General features: G+C 44.3%; 8 protein-coding genes across 8 annotated transcripts; 6 read left to right on the top strand and 2 right to left on the bottom strand.

Annotated features, from left to right (window-relative positions):
• Window positions 1-1,665: 1,665 nt before the first annotated feature.
• PAAG_00506 (hypothetical protein) lies at window positions 1,666-2,850 on the top strand (the record flags this gene model as incomplete). Its single annotated transcript, XM_002797921.1, has 1 exon — window positions 1,666-2,850. The coding sequence occupies one exon, from the start codon at window positions 1,666-1,668 to the stop codon at window positions 2,848-2,850; it is 1,185 nt and encodes a 394-aa protein (XP_002797967.1).
• A 688-nt stretch (window positions 2,851-3,538) lies between these two features.
• Window positions 3,539-4,449, top strand: PAAG_00505 (morphine 6-dehydrogenase; the record flags this gene model as incomplete). Its single annotated transcript, XM_002797920.1, has 3 exons — window positions 3,539-3,769; window positions 3,845-4,064; window positions 4,154-4,449. 3 exons carry the CDS (start codon window positions 3,539-3,541, stop codon window positions 4,447-4,449), a joined length of 747 nt encoding a protein of 248 aa, XP_002797966.1.
• Window positions 4,450-4,581: 132 nt separating this feature from the next.
• PAAG_00504 (tRNA a64-2'-o-ribosylphosphate transferase) lies at window positions 4,582-6,313 on the bottom strand (the record flags this gene model as incomplete). The annotated part of the gene is made up of 5 exons (XM_015844041.1): window positions 4,582-4,730; window positions 4,799-5,510; window positions 5,562-5,734; window positions 5,843-5,877; window positions 5,970-6,313. 5 exons carry the CDS (start codon window positions 6,311-6,313, stop codon window positions 4,582-4,584), a joined length of 1,413 nt encoding a protein of 470 aa, XP_015700376.1.
• A 1,891-nt stretch (window positions 6,314-8,204) lies between these two features.
• Window positions 8,205-8,749, top strand: PAAG_11116 (hypothetical protein; the record flags this gene model as incomplete). The annotated part of the gene is made up of 2 exons (XM_015846820.1): window positions 8,205-8,403; window positions 8,550-8,749. 2 exons carry the CDS (start codon window positions 8,205-8,207, stop codon window positions 8,747-8,749), a joined length of 399 nt encoding a protein of 132 aa, XP_015703624.1.
• A 2,358-nt stretch (window positions 8,750-11,107) lies between these two features.
• On the top strand, window positions 11,108-12,015 carry PAAG_00503 (HAD-superfamily hydrolase; the record flags this gene model as incomplete). The annotated part of the gene is made up of 2 exons (XM_002797918.2): window positions 11,108-11,116; window positions 11,290-12,015. The coding sequence occupies 2 exons, from the start codon at window positions 11,108-11,110 to the stop codon at window positions 12,013-12,015; spliced, it is 735 nt and encodes a 244-aa protein (XP_002797964.1).
• A 1,108-nt stretch (window positions 12,016-13,123) lies between these two features.
• PAAG_00502 (hypothetical protein) lies at window positions 13,124-15,015 on the top strand (the record flags this gene model as incomplete). Its single annotated transcript, XM_002797917.2, has 6 exons — window positions 13,124-13,432; window positions 13,754-13,890; window positions 14,111-14,214; window positions 14,351-14,472; window positions 14,696-14,869; window positions 14,920-15,015. 6 exons carry the CDS (start codon window positions 13,124-13,126, stop codon window positions 15,013-15,015), a joined length of 942 nt encoding a protein of 313 aa, XP_002797963.2.
• Window positions 15,016-16,315: 1,300 nt separating this feature from the next.
• PAAG_00501 (ADP-ribose pyrophosphatase) lies at window positions 16,316-17,724 on the top strand (the record flags this gene model as incomplete). The annotated part of the gene is made up of 4 exons (XM_002797916.1): window positions 16,316-16,378; window positions 16,679-16,771; window positions 17,045-17,285; window positions 17,474-17,724. The coding sequence occupies 4 exons, from the start codon at window positions 16,316-16,318 to the stop codon at window positions 17,722-17,724; spliced, it is 648 nt and encodes a 215-aa protein (XP_002797962.1).
• Window positions 17,725-18,149: 425 nt separating this feature from the next.
• Window positions 18,150-19,236, bottom strand: PAAG_00500 (hypothetical protein; the record flags this gene model as incomplete). The annotated part of the gene is made up of 2 exons (XM_015844040.1): window positions 18,150-18,695; window positions 18,916-19,236. The coding sequence occupies 2 exons, from the start codon at window positions 19,234-19,236 to the stop codon at window positions 18,150-18,152; spliced, it is 867 nt and encodes a 288-aa protein (XP_015700375.1).
• Window positions 19,237-19,262: the final 26 nt, after the last annotated feature.

Below are 19,262 nucleotides of genomic sequence, written 5' to 3'. Positions count from 1 at the left end.
AAAAGATATAAAGATAGTAAGCAAGTTTTCATAGTTTAATTATTATAAGAAATAAGCACTTCTCTAGATTAGTAAATAGATATAAACCATTTCCATAACTAATTATATCAAGTTAATATGTTTGTATTAATATATTCACACTTTGTAAAATAAAATTGAAGTATTAGTTTTCAACTGCTGAGAGTTATAATAAACTGAAATAACTAGTTTTATTCATAACATAACTATATCATGAATAATAAGAAAAAACTTGAGCTTGATATAAAGTACACACTATTGATAGCCAGTTTATGTCATTAAACAAAACTGCTTTAGAAACACAACTACATTACAGCTATTACTTAACTCTAATCCTCATTAACAGATACTTGTCTATTATACAATGCCTTGTTTTTCTATACCAAGGTGTTCCACTGTAAGACCTAGAATTATCTCATTAAGTTTTCAGAGACATCTGATCAGAAGTTAACAAAGAGATAGCAAGAATAATCAGCTTGATTGACTATTAAAATATAGTCAACATCATGCAGTTGCACCTCGAGTTGATATTTAGAGTGCTAAATATCTTCTGAAACATATCTACAGTAAAGCCTTGTTATAACGATTTAATCTTGGAGGAGCCTTCGAAGCCGCAATCCGGTGGGAAGGGTTTATTTTTCATAGGGTTGGATTCTGCAATATATGAGCGCATAGAGGTAGTTATCTTTTGATTGGCCGAAACCGCAGTTCTGCACGGCATTTTAACTCGGTAGTTATAACAAAATATATATTTAAAAAAGCACTTTATAACACCATCAAAGCACATAGATATTTTGTATCTCAAACACAACATCTTACATTGAGATACTTCTACGACTAATATCATAGTACTAGAAAGACTGACGGTATTTAAATATCCAGCACTTCCAGGAACCATACCATTAAAGGAATCCCTATCCCAATCATGTGTAGATGATTCATCTTGAGACTGATTTCTCGAGAGTCAAAAAGTCATCGCATGCAAAGCATTTCCCGAGAAGTCTAGAATCCTTTTATCAGTCTTTATCACCCCAATGCATCCTTCAAAGCCCATTGGATATTAATCTGGGATGATGCGGCAGCTGTCGCTTTCGCAAGACTCGCGCACTACGAATATCATTCATTCACCCGCCATATCATGAGCCTAACGAGCGCCAAAGAGAGTTCGTTGAATGCTCTCCACATTTCTAAGAGTGTCAACAACCAATCTGGGGTCTATCTCTTGGGGATTATTCCGCTTGCCACACCGGGGAGAGGGATTCCTGTGCGTTGTGTTAAATATGTGAATGGGCTTTAAATCGCTGCTTATATGCAACGATATGTTGAGTAACTATATGACAAGGTATTTATATTAACTATCGAGAACATAGTTTATGATAGAAAATGCGTTGATGATGTTATCAACCAGAACGAAGTCCAAAATTGGGCGCTGAAACTTGACTGTAGCAACAAACACTTCGGGAAGGACTTGGTATTTTCTTGATTAATTAGTTAACTAACGTCTTATGGTTGGCGCTTTTTGACACCTCAACCTCATACATTTTATATGCATTCTGGCATTTCTCCCAGACCGAAGGCCCCAACACGAACTATTCGAAATTTGTTTTCAGATAGTGGTTGGTAGTAAAAAACTGAGAGGCGGTAATTATGGGCGCCACAGCTTCTTCTCATCACCATTGCATTGAGGCTGAACCGCCACTGGCGGAAGATGTCACCCCGCACGCAAACCCCGAGGAATTATTCAACAGCTACGCGGCTGATCCTAATAATCATGGATGGACCGGAGCTGACTCTACGTTTTCCGTAAAGTTACCCGACGGTCGACTGCTCTGGCTTTTCTCAGATACATATCTGGGCCCCCTGAATCGCGATGGTACACGGCCAACAAGCACGAGAATGATAAATAATTGCTTCGTGGCCCAGAGCGGAAATACCTTGACAACTATTACGGGAGGTTCAGAAACAAACAGGACAGCAATCATGCCGCCTCCAGCCGAAGGTCGATGGTTTTGGCTAGGCGACGGCATAATATCGAACATGCATCATACTGAATACCTCCAGGTAATATTTCAAGAGTATCAGCGGACAGAGAGCGGAGGCCCACTTCCTTTTGAATTTGTGCGAAATGTTGTTGCAACATTTGATCTAGCTGACCTTGCTCGTCCGATCAAGGTGGATCCGCTCTCATCTGAAACGGGTACATCTTGGGGCTCAGCCATATTACCACAGGCCCACAGTGGGGATAACCACACGTACATATATGGTGTGAAAGGTGATGCCCTTAACAAAACCATGCGCATTGCGAGGTTCAGGGGATCCGATCTATCCAAGAATTGGGAGTTTCTCAGAAAATCTACAACACCAGATGATGACGGCCATTATGATGTTGAATGGACCCACTCGGAATCCAAGGGAACTGATGCTCTTGAAGGAATCGTAAACGAATTCAGCGTCACCCCATGGAATGACGGACAGTTTATAGTGGTAAGCCAGGATAGCTCAGAAATATTCAGTGCTAAAATTCTTATGTGGTCCAGCTGTGACCCGTCAGGACCTTTCCAAAAAATTGACTCTCCGCTCTATCGCATGCCCGAGTCTGGCCCGTCTGGGAACTACAAAAATTCAGATGTGGTTGGGTATAATGCACATGTGCATCCAGCTCTACAAGAAGGGGACCGGTGGACACTTTCGTATAACGTGAACAGCCTTGACAATCGCATCTCGCCTGAAGGTGATAATTTTCGGGATCCGAGCATTTACAGGCCGCGATTTGTGTCATTTAGACTTATTCCAAGCAAATACGGGAATGGTGGTGAAAGTTACATTGCTTAATACTTGATTAAATCCAGCTCAATAATGACTCTTGAGAACGGAAGGCCCTGAGAAAAATTGTTGTACTTGAGGTTAAGATGCTGAGCAACGTATTCCTGATCTCAAAGAGCGTCTACACATTCCTACAAAAAAATAACCAATCAATTGAAGTTATTCGTTATTCTTGGTTTCTGATTTCCACTCCAGGCTAATTTGGAGACTGACAATCAATTTTACACCTGCTCGTCATGACATCATAACGGCTTGGCGATCAGGAACGAACAAATCCGAAATTTTTATTTTTAGCTTGTCCCTGCGACGTAACAAATATATATGCATGTCATTTCCCCTTATTATATTCATTTTCATGATCACCATTTCTCAGTTTGCTTGCCCCTGTGATTTGCAATTTCACCGGCGATGATGCCATTTCATCGTTAATTTATGGGCCTTTGTCGAGATGAGACTTTTGTTGCTTTCTTGCCATGGTCCCACCAAAGAAGGGAGGTGAATGTGGACATACAACGAACAAATGCCAAACAACATAGCATCAACATCAAGAATCAAGAATCAAGAAAGTAGGAGACACTACACACTACCAGCCAAATCAAAATAGAAACCCTTTCGCAAAATCTAATTAAATTAGCACATTATTTACATATTTGAACATCCTCAAAGGCCAAGTGCTATTGCACAAGACACCTAAAAAATGACAGCCACAACAATCCTGAACGATCTCCTACCTCTACCAAACTTGCTAAATGTGCAAATACCCCGTCTAGGCTTCGGTGTCTACCGCTCACCTCCCTCCCAGTGCGAGAAAAGTTGTCTGGCGGCCCTCCTCGCCGGCTACCGACACATTGACACCGCACAATTTTACGCCAATGAGACAGAAGTTGGCAACGCCCTACGCAGCTCCGGTATGAGGAAAGAAATATTTGTAACAACGAAAATAATCTCTCCTGCAGGGTCTCCAGAGGAAACCTATGAAAAGCTTCTGGAGAGCGTGAAATAGATTGCTGGAGAAGGACAGGATGCGTATGTTGATTTGTTTTTGATTCATAGTGCGAAATCTGGGAAGGAAGGGAGGAAGGAGCTGTGGCAGGCACTAGAGAAGTTATTTGATGAAGGGAAGACGAGGAGTATTGGTGTTAGTAACTTTGGTGTGGGGCATATTGAAGAAATGAAGGAATATGCGAAGGTGTGGCCGCCGCATGTTAATCAGATTGGGGTGCGTGAATATACTTGTTTGGTTCCTCGTCTTTTGCCACTGGGTTGATCAGCGTTTATGCAGCCTTAGCTAACATATTTGTGGATTTTACAGCTTCATCCATGGTGCCAACAGAAGAAGCGTATTCGCCGCTCGTACGGAACTACAAGGCCACCGAGCCAGCTCTCGTCGGGATCGCGAAGAAGTACGGCAGGTCGACGGCGCAGATATTGATAAGATACGCTTCACAGAGGGGATGGGTTCCGTTGCCCAAGAGTGACAATCCTGATCGGATTCAAGCCAACGCCAATGTTTATGATTTCTTCATCGACGATGAGGATATGGCCGCCTTGAACGCACTGGATCAGGGGGACGAGGGGGCGATTGTGCAGGCTGTCAGTAATGAGTAATTTCTCCTCATTTCTGAGTATACTATCTTTAATAATTTTTGGCGCCATTAATAAATCACCTGGGTTGACTTTAATCCTATGTCGTGGAATTAGAGTCGCCGATCCATTTTGTTATCGAATAAGAAATATGGATCACGGTCGATTCATGAGATATGAGTTTACTGATTGTAACGTTGACCGGGAAGGATTCACGTCTTCCTTTGACGATAATATCCACGCGAGGCGTTGCCGGATATAATCCTTGTTAATCGAAACGTTACCCTGGGGACCTTTATAGTTCCCTGATGCACGGTATTAGTCGCTATATGTGTATATATCCAAATACTCATCTGATTTGGGATTTCCATACCTTCTCTATCGTAGAACAAACAAATTATTGTCAGGATTGTCCCAGCAGATAAGTCCCTGCCATTCTCGCAAGTTACCATTATTGACTGCGAGGAATCGCGAGACAAGTGCGAAGTGACAAACTGCTCAACTTTATCCAGAACCTTTCGTAGGTGTCGACTCCCAAGTTTCCCCGGAGGACAACCAAGGTTTAAAACTTTGGGATCCTCTGCGGGTGCAGATTTAGACTCAGATCCATCAGCACGTCCATCTTCTTTCCTATTACAGTTAATTTGTACATTGAATGAATTCCCCTCGCCCTTCACTTGCTCATCTGGCTGGCGGCTTTTCCTGATATAAACATTACTCGTGGGCTTTATAAGCACTGCGTCCTCTGCCTTCATCTCCTGATGATGTTTCTGAACTAATTGTTTAATTAGCTCTGGCAGATCTCCCTCATCAGTTGCAAACAATGTAGGTTTATTGTCCCAAAAGATATTTGGCGTAAGACCACAGGCCCAGGCCTCACTATCATCTCCAGCTCCCTGGATATAGCCACCCTCAGACATTTCCGCGCCGTGGACCCGTTTCGAGACAGAGCATAGAACCATGAGATGGAAATCATCCATCTCTTCCTCGGAGTACTCTGGCCAAAAATACTCTCGTGTTGCCCAAGCAAGTCTCAGTGGCTTCCCGAGTCGTGTTTTTAATTCTTGCATGTTGAGTTTGAGGGACTAGATTGGAGTCAGTGGGCACTTTCTCCTTGATATAAGGGTTAGGCTTACTCTCAATGAAATAACAAATTGATCTATTCTTTTCTCGATCTGCCACTCCTCAGAAGCACCAAGCAAGTCCGGTGGGAACTGTACATTATGATATGTTTTGTTGTCAGGGAAAAGAGCCCTATTGATGACTGCTGCCCATATTGGAACTGTCTTGCATAGTGCATCTGGCATGGCTGTGGGATGGTGAAATATTAGACTATAGTTATGCAAAAAGTAAAGAGATTATACCACTGTGTGATGACATCAAAATCAGTCACAAATCAGTAGGTATCAACACATACATTTTCCTCTCCTTGTTGAATCTACGATCACACACCTAATCAATAAATCAAACCAAAGAAACAAACTATCAGAGTCTTATTTAATATTTCAATGAGATAATTTGAGTACTGTTTGAGCTGAACTAACCCTCTATTCTCCCTCAAAATATCCAACAAATGTAAATTCAACCTCCGCAGACTGAAATTCCACTGTCCCTCGTGGCCATCGGTACTTTTAAAATACGCACTTCCCGCCTTCCTCTCCGTGGGTATATACCAGCTGCCGCATCTTTCATTGGCAACCAGTGGAAGCTCATAATGTTGCGCGACATGCTGAGCGAAAGCTGAATCTGTTTCAATGGAACGGAGTCTATTGGTTATCGAGAGGGTGGATTTTCGGAGTGCGGAGAGTGTTTGGGAGATGCTTTGATGGGCGGACAATGGAAAATGAAGGGAAGATATGGAAGTTGGATAGGGATTCGGGTTGGCCATGCTGTAGAATCTCTTTTGTGTCGTCTTATATTTTCCCAAGGTTTATGGAGAGACAACTATCTCGCTGGGAGCGTGAAATTTTTGGTCGTCAGATTTTAGTTCAGTTGAAGGCGGAAAACAACCAATCAGATGTAGGCAGGGAAGAGGCTCCTCTTTCAACGTCTGGTAGCTATTCAACTTCAGCTTTCAAACAATTCAGCAGTTTTTGACTTAATGAATTGTTTAGTATCCTTCTTCCCTTGATTCAATTCCAGGGTTTTGAGACTCAATAACCATCTTTGAGAGAGCATATCACAGTTATCAACAAGCCGTTAGCTTGTCAAATAATTGTCTACTTTGCACTGGTAGAACTTGTAGCTCTGTCATTTGACATATCAATTGGTACAGAAATCAGTATTCGTCTAAATTTGATATATTATATAAAGCATTAAATCCAACAATGTATCTGCTATCCAGGCTGTTGTGAAATGTCCTCGCATGAAAATTTCGACAACTCACTATGACGGGTGCCCATATACTCTATGCAGGAGACTAGATTCCAACGAAGCAGAGGCCTCTTCTGCTACACATCACTAACTAGATATCTCAGCCCAGCTACAGACTATCGCATTATTCAACCATCACATCCGTATCTTTCCTCATTTCCCTTGTCAAAATCATTGGATTCCCATTGCCGAAATCAGCCAAGCTTAGAAGCCGATTGCCGAACTTAGCGCCATATGAAGTTGCCGTTCGGCTAACGGCAACCTACCCTGTCACTCTATCGCAAGACGAAATCGATCGTGGCTTTTATTTTATTTTATTTTTTGGTTTCCATTGGGATTCGCCATACAATGTGTGCGAGAAAAATTGCACTGCAACGCTATTTCATTTGGAGGTCCTGGAATTCGTTGGGGTGGGGCATTTCGCGGCAATGCTTCAGCCACATAGATAATTGAGTAGCTGACCGGCTATCTGTGGAGATATTGGTATCAAATTCTCCAAGTCTCTCCACGCATACATTGTACTCCGCCCTAGGTTCTGGAACATGCTGATGTTTCCAGGGTTCATTGGGACAGGGTATTGGCAATCGCGTCGAGGTCAACTCAAAATCAGCGTTCTCATCAAGACCCCTGCTACCCTGCTTTCCTCATGTATATTTTCTATGTTTGTTTTCTAGAACTCGCCCAGGATTCACAATGCCCATCTCACTTGAGTGCCACGAGACAAGGCCGGAAGAATATTTTATACAAGATCACCACCTTGTAATCTCAAATCCCATTGCTTAATCTCAATCCTGGTTCGCTAGAGCGGATCGGGTATAAAAGATCAATGAAATAGACATCAGAGCATCTCTAAACTGTCATAAAAATATTTATAATTAACACCGTTGCTGGCTGTAAAAAATCCGTCCCTCCATGATCAGCTAGTGAGACTTAAGACAGGAATGGTATCGTATACTACCGAGATAGTAGTATTACATCTGGAAAAGCTTTTGACGAGTATTCGGAGAGGTACATAATAAAAGAGACCACGCGAAGATCACAAGCTCCCCTCCTGCGATGTTGGCTTTTCAAGTAGCCTGCTTGTTCCCCTTCAGAGAACCGCACTATGAGACCACGCTTTGCTATCCCTCATAATATCATTGCTGGTAATCGGCCTTATGACTAGTAGAGAGTCAGCTGTTGGATACTCTTTTTATAAATTAAGGAACACGTTACACCTTAGCATTTATTCACCGACACAACTTCATCCAAGTGCATGTCCTGGCTTTTCTCCTATTCTCCTTATTTCTTACCCCTTTACACATTTTTCTTTTCCAAAGAACGTCACCAAACCCATTCTATACTCCCTTGTTCAAATATTTCCCTATGATAGCTACTTTTCCAATTCCAAAAGCCCCATAGTTACCATGGCGCTCGGTCCACACGCAAATAGAGATACCCGTCGTTCGGAGGGCACCGAAATTCCGCTCCAAAAATTCCACGCGAAATATCACACTCAGCAAGCGGAAGAATTCCCAAGCAGTCGAGTTTCCACCCGGATCCGCTCGAAGCTGACTATACTGGACACGTATGCCATTTGCTTTATCACAAATTTCCCGGTGGGCAGTTCCTCCAATCGCGGCAAAAATTGGGTCTCGGAGTCTTACGCATGAGTCCTGTTCAGAAAAGGTGGACAGTAGCGTTTGCCTGGATAGAAAATATAAAAAGTCCGAACGCTATCCGATAGATTGGAGTATGAATCCTTCCCATAGATCGTGCAAGTGAAATCCGTGCGGGTCGGGATGAATCTACCAGTTGGGCGGTGCAAATACAAAGCCAGATATTATCAGTTGAGAAGCTTTCGCGAGCAATTATGGAATCCTCTGCGAAGCAATTTGAGATGGCCAGATTTGATGCTGGTAAGGAGAATATGTTCCTTGTTGCCGCTCTTAGGATACTCGTCATGACCTGAATGTTAGTTAACTTTAGCAGCGTTAGTAGGGATAGATATGAAGCCGATGGATTTCTTATTGACAAGAAAATTTTTCTAAACAACATTTGGCTCAAGATGTTTCGGTAGGGGAATGAGATGTGGAGGTAGAGTTAGCCAGGGCAGACGATTAACTACTAACACTCCTAAAAGACAAGACATCCGATTCATATCAATTTCATTCAATATATTGGCCTCATTTTTCTAAGGGTTGATGGCAGATCTTCCTTTCTTGTCCTTGAGAATGTAATACTGCTTGCGGTCTATTTTCCACCGGGCTATATGCGTTCCTTTGATGTCAGTACTATCATGACATTTAGACATTTAGCAGTGAACAAGAAACCATGACCAATGAATTAATCGAAAGTGTTAATAGGGAGAAACTAATTTGGTTTCAGAGTGATCCGTTCTTGAAGAGTTAAGGTTGAGGATGCAAATATTCTTCAAATATTGCCCTTTGCAACTCGCCGGAATCGGTGATAAAAGGCTAACTCTGCTTTTTGTAATGGAATCGTTGGCTGAACAGGGACCCGTGCCCAAGGTAGAGCGGTGATTAAATTTAGATTGTTTTAGTATTTTCCCTCAGAGTGATGTCATACAACTCCCCAAGAGGTTACTCCGAGAATTCAATGATTCATGAATACCATGCCAAAATAATTCATTGATCAACTGAGGCCAGGAAAGATAAGGTATAAAGGATTGCATTTCATCCCGCTCATGTAGTAAACCAATATGTAAACTCCTGTGATCCCTCTTCTTTCGGTCATCCGGCGTCCTACAGTCTTGTAGATATACCTGAAGGTTGGGCATCAACGGTCGGCATAATGACGTAGGAGGCCTTGGTGTGATTGGGGGGTTTTTTGGAGGGTCCAAGCAGGGTTCGAAAGTTGGGCTTTTAGTCAAGGGTCAGATTGAGCAATCAATGACAGCCATACCACAGGAAAGAGGAAAGTTTTCGTTGACAGAACAACCATGCATCTATGCAGCTGTGGATGGAAACGAAAAAAGGCATGACTGTCCAACCACCAAGCATTGCCTTGGCAGGAGGCGGGCAACAGTTGACCGCCTCTAACTCCAGCCTGTTTTGGTTTCCAATGCTCGAAGGATTTCCCAGCTATGAGAACAGATTATGCGCGTTCCACACGTATCCTCTTCTAAGCTGTCCCAGGGCTTTCTTGCTAGGACGGAGGAGGAGAGCAAACAGGTGGGCCCTGGACCTAGTTAGTTTCAACTCCTCTTGCCCGAATGCAGCCAGGATAGAATTTTCTCATTTTGACCTTCTGGCGTTTCAGTATTCCCGAAACTTACCGACTTTGGAGATCTTGTCCAATTGATTTTCGAATTTTTTTTTCTCCCGCCTTTCGTTAACTACCAACACGGACACATCAAAAAGAGAGAAAAGAGGGGGGGGGGGGGGGGGGGGGAAGAAGGGTCAATTAAGGGGCCACAGATATCATTATTGTTCCCACCGCCAAAAGGCCCAGTAGCACTGGTGATCTTGATTTTCTAGAAGAAGATAGCTTGTCTGCGTTTGGCTCGTTCTAATAACCCAGAGCGGCCTGGCTACCATGGGAAAGGTGATACTGACAGTAGATTTAGATTTAACCGCAGCCAGGGTAACCATCATATCTTGAATGTGGCGGGCGATGAATTTAGGTGTGGTTTTTAAATTTTTTCCCCCCCGCTCTTCATTTTTCGCCATGTAAAATCAAAAACTACAGGATTTTTTTTTTCGAATGGCAATAACCTCATGGAGTAGGTGAACCACTTTTGCTATGGTCAAGGCCGCATTGGTTGATGGCACGGTGTGTCCGCGTAGAAAGTCAGAATCATTATTATTGTTGTTGGGTAACTAGTTAGTTATTCCGTCGATCTCAAGAAGAGAGCAACGGACATTTGTAATTGATTACGCTGAATTGGGCCTTGCTTTACTCCACTCCGCCCCTTTCCTGAACGTTGGTGACGATTAGAGTTGTTTTAGTGCCCGAACTGAAAACAAACGGATCAACGGGCCATTGTCTGGTATTTAAGAATGGATTCTCTGGGGGAAGATGGCCCAATGACGGTCTTTGACTGAACTGCCTTGCTTGCCACATAAATCACTCGTTTGCATTCACGGTCTTCGCTGGTGCCTCTTAAATAGTTAATTAATCCCCAACCCCTGCCAAACATTCCCCGCTTTCAACTTACATCGCACCCCTTTCTCCAAATCTCTTTGATCAACAAACCCCCCACCATCCACGTCTACCAGTGATTAATTTTCCTTGAAGCCGCTCTATTCCAAATCCAAAAAGAAGAACCTCTTCTCTCAAGAACTTTTCAAAACAAACTGTCGCCAATATGACTAAGGTAGGACAGCCATCCAACATGTCCCAATTCCACCAAAGCTACCATCCTATCTTTTTTCATGCAACGCAGGATTATGGATTCTGTACTTTTAGTTCCGTCATTGCTCTGGTTAACTACAAGTTAGTGTTGTCAAGAATGATCATCGTTGCTGACTCCTTATGTTATGCCTGTAGATCACCACCCTATTGTTCGACTGCGACAACACCCTTGTCCTTTCAGAGGAACTCGCATTCGAAGCATGTGCAGACATCGCCAACGAGATCCTGGAAAAGCAAGGCCTCTCCGCCCGCTACACTGGCTCCCAGCTCATCGTCGACTTTGTGGGCCAGAACTTCCGCGGAATGATGGGTGCACTGCAGTCAAAATACAACTTCAAACTTCCTCAAGATGAGCTCGAAGGCTACGTCAAGGAAGAAGAAAACCGCGTCATCGCCAAGCTGGAGGCTAAAGCACGAGCCTGCGAAGGCGCCACGGAAGAATTGGCCAAGCTGGCTGCTTCGAAGAAATACGAATTGGCGGTTGTTTCGTCTTCCGCTCTTCGTCGTGTGAGGGCTTCGATCAAGAAAGTTGACCAGGAGCGCTTCTTCAACCATGACCACGTTTTCAGCGCTGCTACCTCTCTTCCTACCCCAACTACCAAACCTGACCCTGCCATCTATCTACACGCTCTTAAAGTGCTTCACAAGGCTCCTGGCGAGTGCATTGCTGTGGAGGACAGCAAAAGTGGTACTTTGAGTGCCATCCGCTCTGAAATCCCCGTCATCGCGTACGTGGGCTGCTACGAGGGAAAACAGAAGCAGGAGGAGATGGGAAAGACTCTGGTCGACCTCGGTGCCAAAGTTGTTATGAAACATTGGTCTGAATTTGAAAAGTGTGTTGCTGAGATCGAGGCGTATTGATCCCGGAAGCATGACTTGTCGATAATCCTCTAGACTTACCTTCGCGTTCTTCTTCAGTTATTGCTTCCTTCTTTCTATTTTATTTTGTTTTGTTTCTGCAACGAATTCACGAGGGAATACTGGAATCACTTGAAAGCAATGGTCGTCTGGAGCGAAATATGTGGGCTTTTACTTGAATTTTTCTTCTCTCTTCATTTCTTTGCTTCATTTTCAACTACCCTTGGTATTACACCAACAGAACCTCATCTTTGGCAGGTTTCACTTGCCTTACGCGTCGCATATTCAAAAGGGCCGCATATTTCTGACGAAGACGATCTACAGATGCTTTCGCTTCTTCTTTTGTCCTGCAAACACCTGGGCACCTGCATTAAATAGAATTAAAGACGAATACCCCTAGAAATACCCACTCCCCTGTTCTCTGCACCATAGGCAGCTCACAGGTATGAATGTGATACCCCGAAAAACCATGGCCGCGTTTTCTATTGCTTTTAGTTTATGCGATCATACGCCCTTGATACACAGACTCGACACAGCTGATATCTTTTATGACATGAGAGGGCATGGAAGTGTTTTCTCACGGATTGTGTCTCACACCTAGTTACCCTTCTTTTTTTCCTTTTTACAACTTCCAAGTTGAAATTTGTCCTTAGAAAAAAAACGAAGCTATAAAAATAAATGGAACGGAAATCAATATTAGACATTGTCTTTATCTTATTCATGTGTGATTGACCTTTTAACTCGATTCAGCCTATGCTTTGTAAAATGGGGGACTAGGTTTGAGCAGCGACTATTTTTAACATTTCCTTTGATTGATGCCTTGGGATAGTTAACCTTCTCCAACAGAATTCGAACTTGATACGTACATAATTTTGTAGTTACTTAGTGAGCCATGTAAGATCCCTCAAAATGTCACACGTACCCTATACTTACGAAGCAGCACATCGACATACCGATTATATGGCTCCCTACCCACCAAAGTAGATGGATCTCTAAAAGTCACCCAGATAACTGTCAACTATCCGCTCTTTTCCCATATCTACAGCTTCATGCATTCAAAATTAAGACGATAGAAATAGATATATTTTTCCATCCCCACTCCGCCTTCCCAATGTCTATCCCAAACCTCCCCTTTCCCACTCCAACCCAGACCCTTATCCACATCCCCATCCCCATCCCCCATCCTTACCCTCTGCATCTTTCGCCCTCCGCCATCCCAGCCCAAACAGCAACCCCTGCCCCTCAAATATCTTCCTCAATTCACGATCCCCCATCCTGGCAGCCAAAAACTTACCACCGACCTCACACAGCTCGCTTCCAGCCAACAAACTCATCGTCCCTGCAATACTGCACGGGTTATGATGGAGTGTTTGAGGCATCAACTTTCCACACTGCTAAGAAACCACACCCTTTGGCCCGTGTATGAAGAAGAAGAAAAAGACGCCATATGATCCTTTGCCATTCGATCTCGTATCTGTGAGTGTTCTGCGCAGGTGGGACTCCAAAGTACTGGAGAGAATGTGTTGTCACGAAAGGGGAATGAGGAAATCCCCTCCGTGGCATTGTTTAATAACTTCGGCTTAGATGGGTGGGTCGGGTTGATGAGACTAGAGTTTGTATCTCCTACAAAGGTTACATCGGTTGGGACTTCTTGGACATGCTGATCACGTAACGCAGCAGAGATAATGTCTAACAACGTGAGGTTGTCACGCACGCAGCCAAATGTGATGTCAAGGGATAGGCATCAGAAAGAGTTCTTATACGCCCTGATTACCCGATAGCTCGTTTGGATTTCCAATTTGCTTGGAATAGTGCAGGTCGAATAGCAAAGCCACATAACCTCCAGCTCCAAGGGGTCGGTCATGGCTTGTGTGCTACGTAGGTCGAAACTCAGGGGTCGTCGAGTTTGCGTGTTTGTCCGAGAAGGCGTTTTGGAGGCAGCTTAGGAAACGTGTTAACTGTAGGAGTAGTAGGAGCCAGGACGGGGCTCCAGAAGGCTCACTTAGCCTGTAAGAACTAGATTGCTTGACATCATCTGTTGTGAGCAGTGTATAGTTCAACGCAGGTCTTAGCGTCGGAAGTGTAAAAGTATATGCAGAAGGATTCTGGGTGGTGTCTTGGTCTTGATTGGAAGAGATATTAAAAAGGGCGTTGTCTATGTCTTATCTAGATCTTATGAATACAATCTCGTTCCGCGTCCATGTAAGGGATACTCAGGTTATGAACTTAATAAGATTCAATGGCAAACCCGTGATACCGTGTTACTGTCATCCACAACATAACTTTCCACTGTCGTGTTTCAATTGTCTGTTCTAGCAGCGACTACGGAGTGTGACAGGGCCACGTTTTAAATCTGAATTCCATAGGCCGGAAGCAACAACTGTTCAAAGGCTTACCGCAAATGCTGCGGTGGCAGATGACGCGACACCGATATGGTATTCTCGTACTGCTTCCCAAAGGGTAACCAGAGAGATGTTCCCGAGGAGGTGGTTTTGAACGCTTTGCCTAGCTGTCGCACCGCCTTTGCAAAGCACGGGAAATGGTGTGAGTATTGCAATCGTGAAGTCTAGATTGTCATAGAGTGTTGCAATGCCAACAAAACAAGGACGGAAAAATACTGGCGTGAATATTTCTTTTGTTCCGTTTGAATGGCCGCCAGCCCGATATTCTGATTTAATAGCAGATGTATCACCTCAAGGGCAGCAACAGCCAGAAGCGGCATAAAATATGTGAGCGTGAGGATAGATTTTCTTGCCGCAAATGGCTTCCAGAACCGGCCTGCTGTGGTGACTTGCTCATTCGCACATTCGCAACTTTCTGCCCCAAGGTTATGATGGGCGTTAATCGTGAACGATCGGTAAGTCAACGTTCTAAATGTATACTCTTGAAGTCTCTTCCGGATACCAGAATCCGGAAAATGGCCAGAGTCCAGCAGACACGGTAACAAAGCTTGCAAACATCACCTGGAAAGAAGATACCCTCACATCAGACGATTTTAGGTAATACACGACTGTCCCATTGGCGCTCTGAGATGTTGGTATGATGAAGTTCTGCTGGGCAAATTGGGATACAAGTTGAGGAATTTGTCAAGCGTGGCGCCTCTGGCTGCAACCCCGAAGCATTAATTGTAATAATGCAATTGTTTCGCGTCTGATTTCGAGTCAGAAGTAAACAAAATTGAAACCGGGACAGTCCATATAGAAATATTGATACCCGCAGCGATTGCTTCATTGAGTGCTGAGCTCGTTATCTTCCCCAGACTTATCACATTTCGGTCGTTGTTCTGGCAGCTGAAGATCGATTTGAGCGGCCATTCCGAATTCATGATGTTCGTCAGAATTTCCTTTTCCACCTTTATGGACCAATTTGTAACATTCAGCTCTAAAGGGAACTTGGTCCAAAACTGTTGGGTGTAACGCACGTCCAAGACGGTGGGAAGCCTACGTAAATCGCCATTTTCTTTGTCTTTTAATCAATGGACTAGGTGATGAGCGTTCCAGGTCGTCCCCCTCAGAGCAGCTCAATCTCCGCAGCTCGGGATGTATCTCACGAGGCGCCAGTTGAACTGGGGTTGTGTGTGTTGACTTGGAGATTTGACTATTTGTCGAGGCCGAGAATGGACTCATTCTAAAGGGGTCGGGGTTGGTTTACTGGCGTCTATTGCCTGAGCTGGCTCGTGAATCGTGGACGTTGGCCAGTTCGCATGTTGGCAAGGGGACAAATTCGTCCACTCTAGTAGATATGCCTATCATGCCCCTTGCTCAGGGCTGTTTTTCTCGAAAATCAAACGTCTGAAACAGAACACACCCTTTGTTCCAGTAAAATCGGCCATTCCTGTAGTTGATGTACCAGAGAAATGTCCTAGACAACTACAGAGGAGATACAAGAGAGACAGAGTTTATAAAACAATGACATATTCGATTTCAGTTCGGTGCAGTCAAAACATGGAAGAAAATTCTTTCATCAAGATACGCTCAAAACCGCCCATCTTGAATGTTGCCTCGCTCGCTATTAGCAATTTTCTCATAGTTGACAGCGCAACATTCCTTTAACATACTACGCTGTCTTTGGGCTTATTATCCTGTAACTTATGTGGTTGATTTCCTTCGTAGTTTATGTGTGTTGAGTGGTTCTAGTCACGTTAACGCCCAGAGAGCCCTTGGAACCTTGGAACGGACTCCCCGTCTTGTTAATTCACCCATTGAAAACATCCAGCTATAACCTTTGGCAATGAGGGCCAGTTAATTGACCGGAGCTTAATAGTCTTGTATCGTGCGAAATCAATTAATTTGCACAGGGAACAATGCCCTCCGAATCGTCTCCCAAAAAACTATCCAAAGAGAGTCTTCTTTCAACGGAGCCACTTGTACGTTTGAAGCACCCCTGAAGCACCCCTCGGCTGGTGTTTTATGTTATGGATTCCTACGTAGATGTACCGTGATTCGATGTGTGCATCTATATTTCGACTACTCTTCATCTTAAGTGCCAGAAGGCTCTTTGAAGCAAAAAGTTTTACATTCCGGGCTACTCAATTTCCAGTCCAGAGACTTAATCAGCCTCTTTTGAATGTATCATTCGCCCATAATAGATTGGCGAATAGTTGCATAGATGCCTCAACGATTTGCAGATGCGTCAATCCCCTTGCTGACATTTTTCCTTCGTGCAGAATCCGACAGAGGCACAATGGATTCGGCTGGTTAAATCGACATACACGGATCCAAACGGTGTGACAAGGACGTGGGAATCTGCCGAGAGACGGGTAAGGGGATTTTCTGTTTACATTCATATATAGCCTGGTTCTATTTCTGGAGAGTTGCTGTCTCCGGTTAACTTTTCTGTATTCTTTCGTTTTCGCCCAATATCGACAGTTGCTGTAATGAATGAAATTTTGCTCCCTTCGTCGAACAATGTTTACAGAAGATCACAATGCGTGCGACATACCCTGCACACAGCCTAGAGACATACTTTCGAACTTTCTTACACACCAACCCCTCATGGAATCTCCCTTCTAACAATTTATGATCAATTACAGACGAGGCCTAAAAACTGCCCCATCGATGGGGTTGGCATATTCACAATTTTAGCCAAACCTTCAGGCCCAGAACTACTGCTACAGAAGCAGTATAGGCCGCCCATCGACAAGGTGGTCATTGAAGTTCCTGCTGGTCTTATTGATGAAGGCGAAACTCCCGAGGAATGCGCAGTCAGGGAACTTCGAGAGGAGACGGGGTATGTTGGCGTTGCGGAGGAGAAGAGTCCAATTATGTATAATGGTGAGCCACCAGTGTCTCCTGTTTTTTCTGCTCCTGTTGCCAATGCACCCTTCCTATCAACAAGTATCATAGAGCCTTTATGTACTCCATACGGTCCCTCAAATGGTTGTTAAAACCAAAAGCAATATGTCCTTAAAATAAAGTCTAACCATATGTCCAATTCCGCTCGTTTCTAACATCCGCCAAAGACCCGGGCTTCTGCAACACGAATCTGAACATGGTCCATGTTCGCGTCGACATGTCTCTACCAGCGAACCGGGACCCGGAGCCCCGACTGGAAGACAACGAGTTCATCGAGTGTTTTAGCATCCCGCTCGCCTCGTTGTATGAGGACATTAAACGCCTTGAAGGCGAAGGTTATGCGATTGATGCCCGAGTTGGCACGCTGGCGGAGGGCCTGGAGGTTGGAAAGAAGTTGTGTTTAGGGCTTGGGGTTTAAAGGTTCAAAGCCTAAGGGGTCGGGTGATTTAATGCTTTGGAATTACCCTTGCACTTATAATCTTTCAGATTCTACCGGGCGGGCGAGATTTGATTGAGATAGATATAGAGAACTGAATGGGTGCATCTCGTATATACCCTATTTTAGTTTTTCAAGCATGTAGAGAATTGACATGCAACATAGATGATAGCATTTTAAGGGTTATTGGAAATTGGATGTTCCAAAGTTTTGTTGGCTTAACTGCACCATCTGCATGAGTTGGTTTTGTTGACCTAGCATCGCCCTAAGTGATGGACAACAAATATCTTTCATCCAATACTCCCTTTCCTTCTATGAATCTAAAATTCCACCCACGAAAAGAAGACCTACCTGATCATTCATACATCCCAACACCCCACCTACAAAACCCCTTCCCTCTTCAAACCTTAGTACAATGCCCAAGCTGCCAGTGTCTTCCCATCCCTCCACGCCTCCCTCCACATCTCCTCCAACTTGACAACCATCAACGTAATCTTCTCCCCATCCTTCCGCAATCCAGTCAGTTTGCCCTGTAACCCTTCAATTTCCCTTCTAGCCATACGCTTCTGACACAGGAAAAGTGGGATGAACTCATCGGAGCCGCCGGGGGATGGGTATACGCCCGTTTGCAGCTTTTCTCCATCACCATCTCCATTGTTATTGTCGTCAATACCTTTTCCTCCCCTTTGTTCGTGGTCACCTTTCCGTCCAGTTTTGGGTAGGCTATTCGCAAGCGCGGTCAGATCTACAAGTTCATCTTGTGGTATGACTAGGCCTGTCTCTTCTTGGATTTCCTTTGCAGCGCCGCCCGCGAATGTGCCGTTGTCATCCAGCATACCGGCTGGGATCTCGGGAAAGGCGAGAGAGCCGGCAGGAATGCGTGGTTGGATAGTTAAGATCGAATACTTTTCAGATTCTGATGTTTCGGGGATGTCGTTTGGTTGGAGGATTAACTAAGTAGCGTAAAGTTCGTGGCGTAAGCCCGTGAAGGGAAGATAGTTCAGAGCAATGGAATAGAAGTGGACATGGGGGACTGAAGTTCCAGGGGATGGGTATTTTAGTTTTGTTCATCACAGATGGAATCATTCAGGACAGAATGATGTAAGTGTATATTCTCCTAGGTGCGAAGAAAATAGGAGATGCATAAGATCAATTGACAAATTGGACACTGACCAGCACGCCAACGCTGCCTCCTCTTAAAAACACGCTTCCTGGTAGCCTCTCCCCATCGTCATTCGACACATCAACCTTGAGTTTCACAAACCCCAATCGATTGCCGCCGAAGAAGTCCACGGCTTGGATCTGGATCTGGCGCAAGGCATAGGGTGCTCCGTGGAATTCGTGGGATGGATCGGCCTGTCTGGAAAGCGAATGCTGCAGTGTGGACAGCCATATCTTGAAGGCTGGGAAAGCAAGTAGCTGAGCCTGTGAGAGATCGGGCGTTAGGTGAACAGGCAATTGCGAGGCGCTGTTTGGGATAGTGAACGTTGACATTATTCTGCTGCGGAGTCCGCTGCCGA

This window comes from Paracoccidioides lutzii (genome assembly GCF_000150705.2).
Source record: "Paracoccidioides lutzii Pb01 unplaced genomic scaffold supercont2.1, whole genome shotgun sequence".
Lineage (NCBI taxonomy): Eukaryota > Fungi > Ascomycota > Eurotiomycetes > Onygenales > Ajellomycetaceae > Paracoccidioides > Paracoccidioides lutzii.
The sequence above is the reverse complement of the archived record's forward strand: the minus strand, read 5'-3'. Positions and strand labels throughout refer to the sequence as shown.